Source organism: Phalacrocorax aristotelis, chromosome 1 (assembly GCF_949628215.1).
Source record: "Phalacrocorax aristotelis chromosome 1, bGulAri2.1, whole genome shotgun sequence".
Lineage (NCBI taxonomy): Eukaryota > Metazoa > Chordata > Aves > Suliformes > Phalacrocoracidae > Phalacrocorax > Phalacrocorax aristotelis.
In genome coordinates, this window is record NC_134276.1 from 23,150,147 (window position 1) to 23,161,545 (window position 11,399).

The 11,399-nt window shown below is 49.0% G+C and overlaps 1 protein-coding gene across 2 annotated transcripts; it reads left to right on the plus strand.

Annotated features, from left to right (window-relative positions):
• The first annotated feature begins 1,529 nt into the window (after positions 1 to 1,529).
• RASL11A (RAS like family 11 member A) lies at positions 1,530 to 4,884 on the plus strand. Of its 2 annotated transcripts, XM_075084145.1 has the most exons (5): positions 1,530 to 1,850; positions 2,662 to 2,869; positions 3,622 to 3,678; positions 3,757 to 3,836; positions 4,038 to 4,884. In XM_075084145.1, exons 2-5 carry the CDS (start codon positions 2,836 to 2,838, stop codon positions 4,488 to 4,490), a joined length of 624 nt encoding a protein of 207 aa, XP_074940246.1. In that variant the 5' UTR covers positions 1,530 to 1,850; positions 2,662 to 2,835; the 3' UTR covers positions 4,491 to 4,884. The 2 variants fall into 2 exon arrangements, with proteins under 2 accessions (XP_074940246.1, XP_074940238.1); XM_075084137.1 differs by lacking the exons at positions 1,530 to 1,850; positions 2,662 to 2,869 and adding an exon at positions 3,246 to 3,540.
• Positions 4,885 to 11,399: the final 6,515 nt, after the last annotated feature.

Sequence of the window (11,399 nt, forward strand, 5' to 3'; positions counted from 1 at the left end):
AAAACATGTGGTTAAGCTGGGCTCATTGTGGTTTGGGTAGCACCTCACGACTTGGGTGTGGGTAATGTCTCCCATGGTGCAGGGGGCACCCTACTGCAGCAAACGGTTTTCTCCTTGCATAGGAAGAAGGTACCAGCAGTCCCTGCAATGCTGAGGGTGGTGGTATGGAACACGTGGATTATGAGCTTTTCAGGTCCATGCACCTACCTCAGTGGATGTACTACCAAGGTCTATTTAAGAATCAGGTTGTAGCTGCTGGGATTTATGTAGTCATAACCATCCTTGCTCAAGTGGGAGGGTGATCGCTCCCATCAGCAGCACCCATACAGCTCAGTAACCCAGAAAAATGCAAAGCTCTGAGCTCTGGTTGAGGTTGCTGATTTAATTTTCCAGTATTTGGAGGAAAAGGTTTTGGGTGATGGCCCCTGGGCCCTCAGTCGGTTTTTTGTCCATGCCCACTCCAAACTGTTAGCCACTGACCAGCAGGAACTGAGGAGTGCAAGGAATAGGTGCAGTCCGGAACGTGGGCTTATGCTCCTGGAAGTTTGTAAGAGTGGTGAAGCCATGCCAGCTCACAGTAAAGGTTGTCACCAGTGCTCCTCCACAAGGAAAAGCTTTGCTCCTGCTGCTCATTATCTCACATGGTCCTGCTGATCTTAAGCCCAGAACCAGCTGACTCCACAACATCGGCAAAGACTCCCAGGAAAACACTGCATTTTGCTTTAGAGGAGAAAGGAGCTCCAGATGCTCTCAGGATGTCCTCCCTGTTGCAGCCACAGGAGCAAGCTGCCTACTCCCACCCCCAAAGTGCCTGCTGTTGAATGTTACCAGAGCTTGGATCAGGGAGGTGGGTCAGGCGGCACTGTGGTGTCCCTGGGATGCCATGTGAGTGGGATTGAGTCGTGTTGCTGTGTGAAAGGGTAGACCATAGGATGGTGGCATGAGCCATCTGCATGGCATGGGTGAAGGGACAGCCTTGTGTTTCCTAAGTAGGGCCTCCAGCTGAGAAAGGAAAGGCTCCTTGGAATAGCTGTGAGGCGCTACATCCCAGGGCCTGCAGACAGGGACAGCTAATCTGAGCCTCCACATGTGAGGAATCAGCCCCAACTGCTTCAACCTACTGAACTGCCTACCAGAGTAGGTCTTGATGGAGAGTCAGCCTGTTGCTCCCTGGAAATTAATTCCTGTGTGGGGTCTCCTACCTAGGTGTATGCAGTCATCTCTGTGCTTGACTATCACCATTTGCCCTTTGGGGGTGCTCTCAGCAGCGAGTGAGGCAGCATCAGCTCTACAGCTGCCTGGAAACAGGGAGCTCCTCAAGTTTTGTGGGTGGTGGTTGTTTAATACTACTGCTTTCACAGCTCAGTGCCTGGGAATCATCTGTCTAGAATGGACTCATTTCATAGCGTTCTTCCAAGGGCACACTGAATGTACTCTGATAGTTCTTTTGTAAAGAAATGTATAAAAATAGCCTGTGTTGGCACTGTGAGTGAGGCCAAAGATGAGTTGTGGTGCATGACAATGGGAGCAGATGACAATAACATGAACCTCTGGAAACCAAAAGCTTTTAGTGATACAAGAGAAATCTTGTTTACAAAAAGAAAAGGGCTCACTGGCATGATGGGAAGTGAAGTAGAAATTTTAGAGGCAATCTGTTTTTGGGTTAAAAGTGGCCTTGATGTTACCATAGGGATTCTTAGGCACTAAAGTAACACAAATAATCAACAGCACTTCTTCCACCGTGCTTTTCTGCTGCAGGTACTTCTTGAACTGATGTTAATTAGCATGGTGTTAACTACTGTGAAGTATGTGTAACCCTTCAGCAAAGAGCGGTGTGGAATTGTTATCAGGTAGAACATTTCTGGGGCACCAGGGGAGAATCTTTAAACAGGGCAGAACGTTGTTTTGGGGGGCTGGCCTGTCCTCTGGTTGCTGTGGGATGCAGAGCCCAAGATAAGCCTCTGTTCCCTGCTCGAACTCTATGCCCATGGGAAGCAGGGAGCAGCTCCTCCCCTTCCTCCCCACCCTTGCCCCACAGTGCCGAGGGTTGACTTCCCTCAGGAACACCTTGGCTCTGGTAGAGCAGATCTGACCATGTGATCCTGGTGCCCTTGTTCTGAGTTTTCATGTTGCTGGAGGGACTGGGGTTGAGGATGTCCAGAGAAATGTATATTGGGTTGGGTACCTGGGCTCTGGCATGGATGTAGGGAGAAAGTAAGAGCGAGGGCAAGAGGAAAGCGAGGTTAAAATATGACTTGTCATTGCCTGCATCTTCTGAGAGCTGCGTTGAAGGGGAGGGGGAAGGCAACCAAGAGCAGCATCGCTGCACAGCCCCTGCCACTGCCAAGGTTCAGCTCAGCTGCCTGCCTGTGGACGTCCAGGGCCACCTGGGGTGCCCTTGGGCATCAGCCTTGCAGACGGGTCCCCCAGCTCCCATGGTGGCTCTGCGACACCACAGACCCATCCCCCTGCTTTGGAGTATCAACCTGCTGGCACCTTCCATGTGATTTCCTGCTGGCTTGTGTTATCTCCCTGATAATAACAAAAATAAAGTAGTCCCTGAATGGATTATTTTTCTTGTAAACATTTACGTGCTTGCAAAGTGCGTGCTGCAGAAATGGTTTTGCTGAGAAACTGAAGCATCTACATTGCTGTTTGCAGGTTTGAGGCTTGCTCAGTGCCAGCCCGTGGTGGAGTGCCTTTCTTCGAAACTTTCTTCCACTTTAAAAGCCCTCAGGGCCTAATCCAGACCTCGAGGCATTGTGGACCACTTTGGTTTCAGTGCTGCCCGTTGCTTGATCTGCAAGCTGAGATTTCAACATCAGCTGTGGAGGGATGTATCCAGGTGTGGGAAACAAAACAGTCCGAGGTAAAGAAATAATTTCCCTCCTTCTGTGCCTGGAGTCCTGCTCTGCATAAAGCGGGAGCCTCTTGTGGTGCTGGTCGGGACTGGTGGGGTGCGGGGGCGCACCCTCCCAAACCCAGTGAGACCAGTGTTGCCGCCTGCCTGCCTCGGGAGGGGGTGATGGACGGTGGGGTGCTGCGGTGCCTGCCCCCAAACCCGCTCACGCTGCCTGTCCGGGCTGTCCCGCATCCCCACTGGGGGCCACCCCACACCCTGGGGAGGGGGAAGGTGGGAAGGCGGGGGTACAACCAGGGTGGGCAGCGGCGGGGGGAGTGCAACTGAGAGGCAAGGTGGGCAGCCAGGGGGCACAGCCCGCGGCGGGGGGGTGGGGGGCGGAGTACAGCCGGGGAGGGAGGCGGTACAGCCGAATGGGCGGCCCCGCGCTGCGGGGGCTCCTCCGTTGCTGGCGGAGCCTTTAAAAGCCGCCGGCGGCCGCCCGCGCTGGGCGCTGCGAGCCGTGCCCTGCCGAGCCGAGCCTGGCCGAGCCGAGCCGCGCCATCCTGCCGTCCCTCCCATGCGCCTGCCGAGCATGTCCCAGCCCTTCCTGCTGGCGCCCATCGCCGAGTGCGCCCCGGGGCCCCCCGGCGCCCAGGTCCGGCTGGCGGTGCTGGGCGCCCGCGGCGTCGGCAAGAGCGGTGAGTGCGGGGCGGGGTGGTGCGGGGCCGGCCGGCCGGCCGTCGGTCCGGCCGTCCTAACGCGGCCGCTCTGTGTTTCAGCGATGATCGTGCGGTTCCTGACGAAGCGGTTCATCGGGGACTACGAGCCCAACACAGGTGAGGGGGCGGGCGGCGGGGCGCGGCGCGGACCCCGCGGCGGCGGCGGCTTGTGCCTGACGGCTCTCTGCTCCCCAGGCAACCTCTACTCCAGGCTGGTCCACCTGGAGGGGGACCACGTCGCCGTGCAGATCCAAGACACGCCGGGGTGCATCCAGGTACGGAGATGCTTCGGATCGATCCGTTCTCTGACACCTTAAAGGCTTAGGTTTTGAGCCCCAGCTTCCTGTAAGGCCAGGCTTAGTCTCCTAAGACAGAGCTCAGGCTTCCCTTTGGACCTGTTTAGCGGTGCTACCTATGATACAGGCTCTATACTTTAACGACCTGATGCCAAATTTGTGCTCTCTGTCGTACCGCAGGTGCAGGAGGACTGCGTGCAGGTGCTGGACTCCCTGTCCAGGTGCGTGAAGTGGGCAGAGGGCTTCCTCCTGGTCTACTCCATCACAGACTACAGCAGCTACCAGTCAGTCCGACCTCTTTATCAGCACATACGCAAGGTCCACCCAGACGCCAGGACTCCCATCATTATTGTGGGGAACAAAGCAGACCTCCTCCATGCCAGGCAAGTACAGGCGAAAGAGGGACTACAGCTGGCAAATGAACTGGGCAGCCTGTTCTTGGAAATCTCCACAAGTGACGACTCCCAGGGCGTCTGTGATGTTTTCCAGTACCTTTGTAAGGAGGTCAGCAAACTACAGCACGCCAGTAGCATGGACAGGAGGCGGTCGTCCATCATCCCTCGGCCCAAATCTCCCAACATGCAAGATCTAAAGAGACGTTTTAAACAGGCTTTATCTTCCAAAGTCAAATAACCCCCCTGATGAGATCCTGCGTGACTCAATAGACTTTTTTTTGTAAGCTAGTTAATAAAAATCTTTATTTTTGTACTAATGCCAGCAGTATGGAAGTAAGTATGTCGAAGCTTGCCATTTCCTTGCCATTCTCTCTTGTTTGACTGGTTGGGTTATTTTTACGGGGGGAAAAAAAAAAGTGCTGCATAGCAACTAAATAGAAATAGTTGAAGAAGAGGATTTTTGCCAGGAGGTTTTGATTCCATTTCTGTTTTGGCTGGGATTTGCTGTTTTACTCTGCTGGAATGACTTTTTTTGAGCCTCAGTTTCCTGATTGTAAAATGGAGGTGGTGATGATGTAACACCTGCCTTTATAAAATGCTTAGAAAGCCTTTGATGGAAAGCTTTATATGGAGAGAGGAAAAAAGAAAAAAAAGCTCTATTAAATATGAAAACATAAAACTGTCTGTAAGAATTCTGATTATAATAGGATTGCTTTCCTCCCTCAATGACTGCTGTTTTGCTTGCACCTGTAATTGCCTGAATGATGATAAGCTGCTAGGGATGGGTTCCGATTTCTGATGTACTTTAGAGATCTATTCTGCAGAATTAATCTTTTGACCCCAAAGCCTTTAATGGGAGGTTGAGTTTCTCCTACAGATTACTGTGGGACAAAGTGCTGAGCAATCTGCAGCAGTGGAGTGTGTGGGATGGCTGTTGCTTTCTCTGGAGATGGGTGATAGGAAGGACTGATGCGTAGGTTCCCTTTACAGAAAATAGCTACATTTAAAAGAAATCCTATCTTTGTCTTCCCCAGGGTAATTTTGTAGCCATTGGAAACAGGTTGAGGTTGGACTTTTCCCTCTCATTTCATGTAAGCTGTACACCATACTAGAATGTTTTTTAGGTGTTGCTGGATGTCTAAGCATGGAACGTGGGTTTTGCACTTCAAATGTGCCTCTGAAGAATGTGCATTGTGTTGGTTAAAAAATAAAGCTCTGCTCCATGCTGAGCAGAAAACGTGGAAGTGGAGTAATATGTACAGGGGGAAACCTGCTCACACACAACTCCAGTCAGATATTTTAAAAAATTATTTTCTTTTCATAGGTTAAGTCCAGAGACACTTTTCTTCTTGCCTTTGTTAGGAAAGGCAGGTAAATGCTGTGTAAGTCCCTTGTAGTTAGTGGGCAATACCTGTTGTTTCTGACCCCTGGGACTTGAAGCTTTCTGGGACAACTCCACTCGTGATCTGCAGATGAAAATCTTCATGATGGTGGTAATTAAGGGAAGGGTGACTGAGCAAGATGATGCTCTGCAAGGAAGCATCAGAGGCCTGGGTGGGGGAGTGGGATGCCAGCAGCACGACTCCCTGTCCTAGGCCATGTGCACATCAGTAGTCCAGGCATGTTACCAGTATATCTCCTCTCTGAAGGCCCTGTGCTACCCTACCAAAGGGAGTGGGAGAGCTGAAGGGAGGCAGCTCCAGAACTGCAGGACCAGACTGAAACTGGGACTGCAAACTGGGTCCAAAAGTCTTTAATTAATGGAAGAACAAAAGCATGGTGACAGCCTGGACAAATAAAAGTACTGTTTATCACATATTTTAAATATTTCTTTGCTAAGAGTTGTTCTGCCAGGCCCAGGACTCTGGGCTGGGGGCTTGAGGGGAGCTACGGGGATGGGGTTGTTGAGAATGACAGACTCAAACTCATTACACAGGCCACGCATTCATGGGGAAATTTGAAGGGGAGTTTGTGAAATCACAAGTGGGATATTTATGCAGCATTTCACCATCCTGAAATCAGGGATAACAAATTGTTTACAAGAGAAATTACCACTATGATACAGTTTTGGTAATTTTTTTAAACTGTAGTTTTTGTCTTTGGAAATGACAGAACTTGATTTTCTATTCACACATCCAGTATGGATTTTCACTAAGCAAGCCGCTAAAGATATCCGGCTCATACATGGGCACAAAATACACTAAAAGGGCAGGTAACATGTACTGGACCTCTGCATCTCACCATGGTCACTGAAGGTCAGGTGAAAAAAAACAATAGGCACCAATCTCTGGTCCCTCCTGCTGCCCCACTGTGAGCCTTTAGAAGCAGCCATGGGCAGCTGTCCTGGCTGTACAGTGATACAGGGGCAGAGTTTGGGCAGGAGGCTGCCGGGCACATGAAGGGGAGAGATGGGAAGGAGGAGCAGAAGGGTAAATACAGCGATTTTCCTCATCTCTCTCTTATGGAAAGAACTAAAGAGTCACCCCTTATTATGTAGGCACCCATGTTCAGGTGGAGGTGCAAACCCTCCTATTTCCTCCCTATGCTGTTGGGCTGGCTCAGCTGTATGCTGGGAGCAGGACGATGCCCCTCTGGGATGTTAATGAGGAATCTCACTGGCTAAAGCATGCCCAGGGCAGGGAGGGAAGGCTGCTCAGACCAGTCTCCAGTCTAAGGCAGCAGTTGAGCTGGGGCGTTCTGGATAATGCTTTCGGGTACAGATACATAAATGAGGCACTTAAGCTGTTTGTCACAATATGCCTCGGCTGGCACAGATTTATCTTCACCCAGAAGTTTTCAGCCCTTGCAACCCTGAGCTGACAGGCAAAGCGCAGAAGGAGCCTACTGGCTCCCAGCTCATTTTGCCCTGGCATTTTCTTCAGTTGCAGGTGAGTGGACAAAGAGGGGCACACTGGGGTAGGGAGGGAAAGCCACCTCTCAAGTGCTAGCAAGGCAGCTCCAGAGCCTTGTTTCTCTTGGATCACAGCTACTCGCACCCTCCCTACTGAATACTTGTCACCACTGGTATCTAAGCCTTTCACCCGGAGGCCAGGGCGGCTTCAAGGGGGTGAGTGGGGCATGGCCTGGCCTTTCTCCTTGATAAAAGGAAGATATGCATCTGACTCCTTCCTCCCACCACCTCTGCTATGAAACAGAATCACAGCAATTTCCCCTGACAGGACGGATGAGTGGGTTTTCAGAAGCAGGGATGTGTGCGGCATCACACACTATTATGGCTGCTACTACATCAGCATCTCCCCCGTGTTGGGCTATTTTGTCTAGTTATCTCCCAGCACTGTAATCACCCAGTAATGCTTTAAGATTTCATGAATTTTAAAATAGCTGCTGCCATCAACCTGTTTCTGTTTGCTTCAGTTCAGGAGCTGCAGATCCCTAGACAGAGGTAGGGATATTTTCTTCAAAAAGCTTTACAGATGTCCCATCACTTTCTGCCCTGCTCGAGGAGCCTGGGCCCAGGCTCCTTCCTCGCTGCCTCCTGGCAGGGCGCAGATTATCAGCACATGCAATTGTCAGTGCTGCATGTCCATGCTGTACTTCTGTGGTTTGTTTGGATGAAGGTCTGTGGAGAAGATGGACTGTGAACAAAAAGGCCCATGTTCACATCATGGGTAAGGGCTGGATTCCAGCTTCAGACAGGGAGCAAAAGTGGTTGAGGCTCAGATGGACAGACAACTGGAAGCAAATCTGCATCCCATGTCTGGACATCCTATAAAGCAATTTTAGTCCTGAGGGACTTTGATAGTTTTTGATGAAGCTGCTGTTTATTTAGGAAGGTCTGAATAGGTTCAGAATGAAGTCCTTCTGAGAAAATTGACCTTTTGCAGCAGTTGTTGCACTTTGTATATGATTGTTGGCTGTTTGCACCAGTAAGACAACAGGATGTCTTCAATTGCTCCTAAAGCCAGGATCCAAAGCCAGTTGTCCTTCTAGGAGCAACATCTCTGGGGGTGATGCTGTTGCTGCATCACTGCTCCAAGGTACCATGCAATCCTCCAAAGAGCTGTCTTCCTGAGAAATCTTCAGAATTATGTCCCTGAAAAGTTTATTATGAGTTAGAGCATGGCTCACAAAACAGCAGCTCAGTGAGAATTTTGGTTAGTTAGTGACAATTCAAACTTCCCAAAACCCCACTGATTCTCAGACTTGCTCTTCCACGGCTCTCCTTTTTCCATCTATCTAAAAAGGAAGAGAAAGCAATGCCTTTTTACTGAAAATGGTTTTAAGATAACTGGTTTATGAGGTATTCTTACTACATTCATTGCTTGATGCTTTTGACTGAAAGAAGCATAAATACATATTGTGAGTTGTTATGCCAGTGTGTGTTGTGGAGCATAACCAGTTATATACTATCTTCCCACACTATCAAAAGAAAAATTAGGGTATAGAAATTGAGCATCCATTTCACTGGCCTATGATACTTGACTTACAACTGAAAAGCTATGTAGTAAGGTTTGCATAATGATTACAGAGCCCCACAGATGCTACAGTTTTTAAAAAGGCACTTGGTTGTTTATTATCCATGCTTCCCTTTCCTGGGCTGAAAATAAACATCCATAGGAGAAAACCTCACCCAGAGGCCTTCACAGTATGAGCTGCTGTGCATAGGTGGCTGCTTTAGCCCCATGCCTCATCCTCTGGGCTTTGCTATGGATAAGTGCTTCGGCAAAGGCATCTGCCCATGAGCCTGGGCTTGTGGTGCCACAGTTCAGTGAACTGTATTTTGCTCTTGATCTGTGCACACTATTGCCATTAAAATGTATCTGTCCAGGAAATTGTGCAAGGTTATTTAATAGCCAACCTGCATTACTGGGAAGTTGTAATTAATTCTTAAAGCTGGAATATTTCTCTTCTAAGGTATTTGGCTCTTTCCACATTACTAAAAACATCCTATTCTCAGGTTTCAAATGGTCCTTGTAAACATTTCATAGTAATTTCCCCTGCCTTGGGATGCTAAGTCAATATCAGCAAATATTGTTTCTGGACGCAGCTCTGAGAAGAGCGGACTAAACTCTCCCCTGGCTGGGGCAGTGAGGTGAATTACAAATGCCAGTCCTGCAGCTGATACTTCCTTCCCCTCCTGCAAACAAATCCCAGCACAGTCAAAGCAATGCTCCTGCTGTCTGGGGCTCACAGCCCTGAACCCTTCCAGGAGCCTTTAAGAACATGGTTTGATCTGAACCACGCTCAGCAAGCAGACTTCCCACTCATACTTTTTCTTTTGATATTAAGAAGTCCAAAGGTGTCTTTAACCCCAAGAGACAGAACTGGCAGAAGCCTGAGGAGTGCAGAGGCCATGGAGAAACCACAGCAACCCTCTAAGGTCTGAAGCAGCTAAGGAGGTGTCACCTACCTGTAACACAACAGCAGGCAATAAGTATGGATGCTATTAGTCTCATTTGGGTGAAAGTAGATGTATTGTACTCAGCTGCTGGGAAGGAAAAGGACTGGCTCCCGCTCTATGATGCCCAGTACCAGTGATAGGAGAAACTGTCCCCCCCCAGCCGTTAGCCCTGGGTCCTGCCCAGCAGCTGGGGGGACTCCCCTCACCTAAACTGAGACATCTCAGCAGCTTCTAAGCAAAGCATCTTCTACAGCCCATGAAGAGAAGGAGGCATCTCTGATCATTTTGTTCCTCCACAGGGAGGAACCACCTTGGGCAGCCCCTGCCCCGGTCAGTGCACCCCAGCAATGAGGAGACCAGCCCATGGTCCAGCTTTACAGTATTTTGTCATTCTTCACCATCTTTGAGCAACCACATTTCCTCCACCTGCCTCTGAACTGAGCTGGGAAAAAGCTGGCCCAGGCTTTAGACATGAAGTAACCACTCCATCAGCACAGGCAGGAGGGACATTTGAGGATTTTATACCAGAACTATGATTTTTTTACCCTTTCATGTCTCAGATAGAGCATAGAGGCTAAAACACAGAGCTTGCTTTGGGTTTATTGCATTCTTCAAGGTGTCGTCCAGTATTCCATTCAAGTGGCAATGTCCCTGCTGATTAAGGGTGCTTAAAACACAACGTTGGTCAAGAGAGAATTTTTCCGTCTGTCCAAGTGCTGCTCATGTATGGCCTATTAAAAGACCGCCTAATGGACCATTTCATGGCTGTTGCACAACAAGGTTTTGGCTGTTATTTAGAATGTGCGGATGAGCTACAGCACCTGCTCTGTGCTAGGGCCTCCCCATCCCTTGGCCACCCAATGACAGGAAAGATGCCAAATCATTTCAAGGAGGGTGTCAAGTAAGCATGGGTGCTTCTGGAAGCGAGCACAAGCAGGTGCAATCCTGCAGACAGACTTGACTCCATTTTCCTTTAAACAGGTACCAGCAAGTGATTTACTATTAAAAAGGTATACAAAATGTCACATCTGGAGGTTTATGTAGTTTTCTGACACAGCAAATGGGTGCACATGGAGCATGACTTCTGGAGTCCCTTTAGTATTTGAATAGGAAGATACGTAAGAGGTAGTCTGACTCTCACTTGCCTATCTCATGCCAATGATCCTGGTGTAGAAGAGCCTATATAAAAATAAGGACTATTGATTGGAGGCAGAGGTCTGTGCTAATTCAGGCTCATATCTTGAAGATAAAATATGCGTCTGATTGTTGAGGTGCCTGCTAATTTTAGCTCTGGTTTTGAATAATGGAATAGCGTTATCAGTCTGATGTAAAATTGTCCATATTTCTTATGCAAAATTGCCATCTCTGTAGTGAAACAGCCTACTTTGATTTTGCCTAGATACTAAAGAACAGCGGACAATAAATATGCATGCAATTAGGCTAATCCAAGTGAACAAAGAGGCATTGCCTAATATAGCTAAAATTCCAAGAACTCATGCATCAGATGCAATGAATTGTTTTCCCTGGATTTTGATTGATTCAGGGATTTCTGAGCAACCTTTCTTAGAAGATATTGTAGTCCATTTGCTTTTATTAATGAGATGTTCAGATATGAAGCTGGTAAAACATAAGCAAGAAGCAGAACATGTGGGCAATGAGCGGCGTCGCTGCCTACATCATCCCCTTGCACAGTAAGAGGAAAACACTGGAAGAAACTGGCACTTCCGTGGGTCAACCTCCTCCCCACCATGCTGCACAGACACGTGCCTCTGAGATGTAAAAAGG

Coding starts and splice junctions, on each gene's coding strand:
- RASL11A (XM_075084137.1), top strand. CDS start 3,420: ATGCGCCTGCCGAGCATGTCCCAGCCCTTCCTGCTGGCGCCCATCGCC. Junction 3,679..3,756: donor GGACTACGAGCCCAACACAG/GTGAGGGGGCGG, acceptor TCTGCTCCCCAG/GCAACCTCTACTCCAGGCTG. Junction 3,837..4,037: donor ACACGCCGGGGTGCATCCAG/GTACGGAGATGC, acceptor GTCGTACCGCAG/GTGCAGGAGGACTGCGTGCA.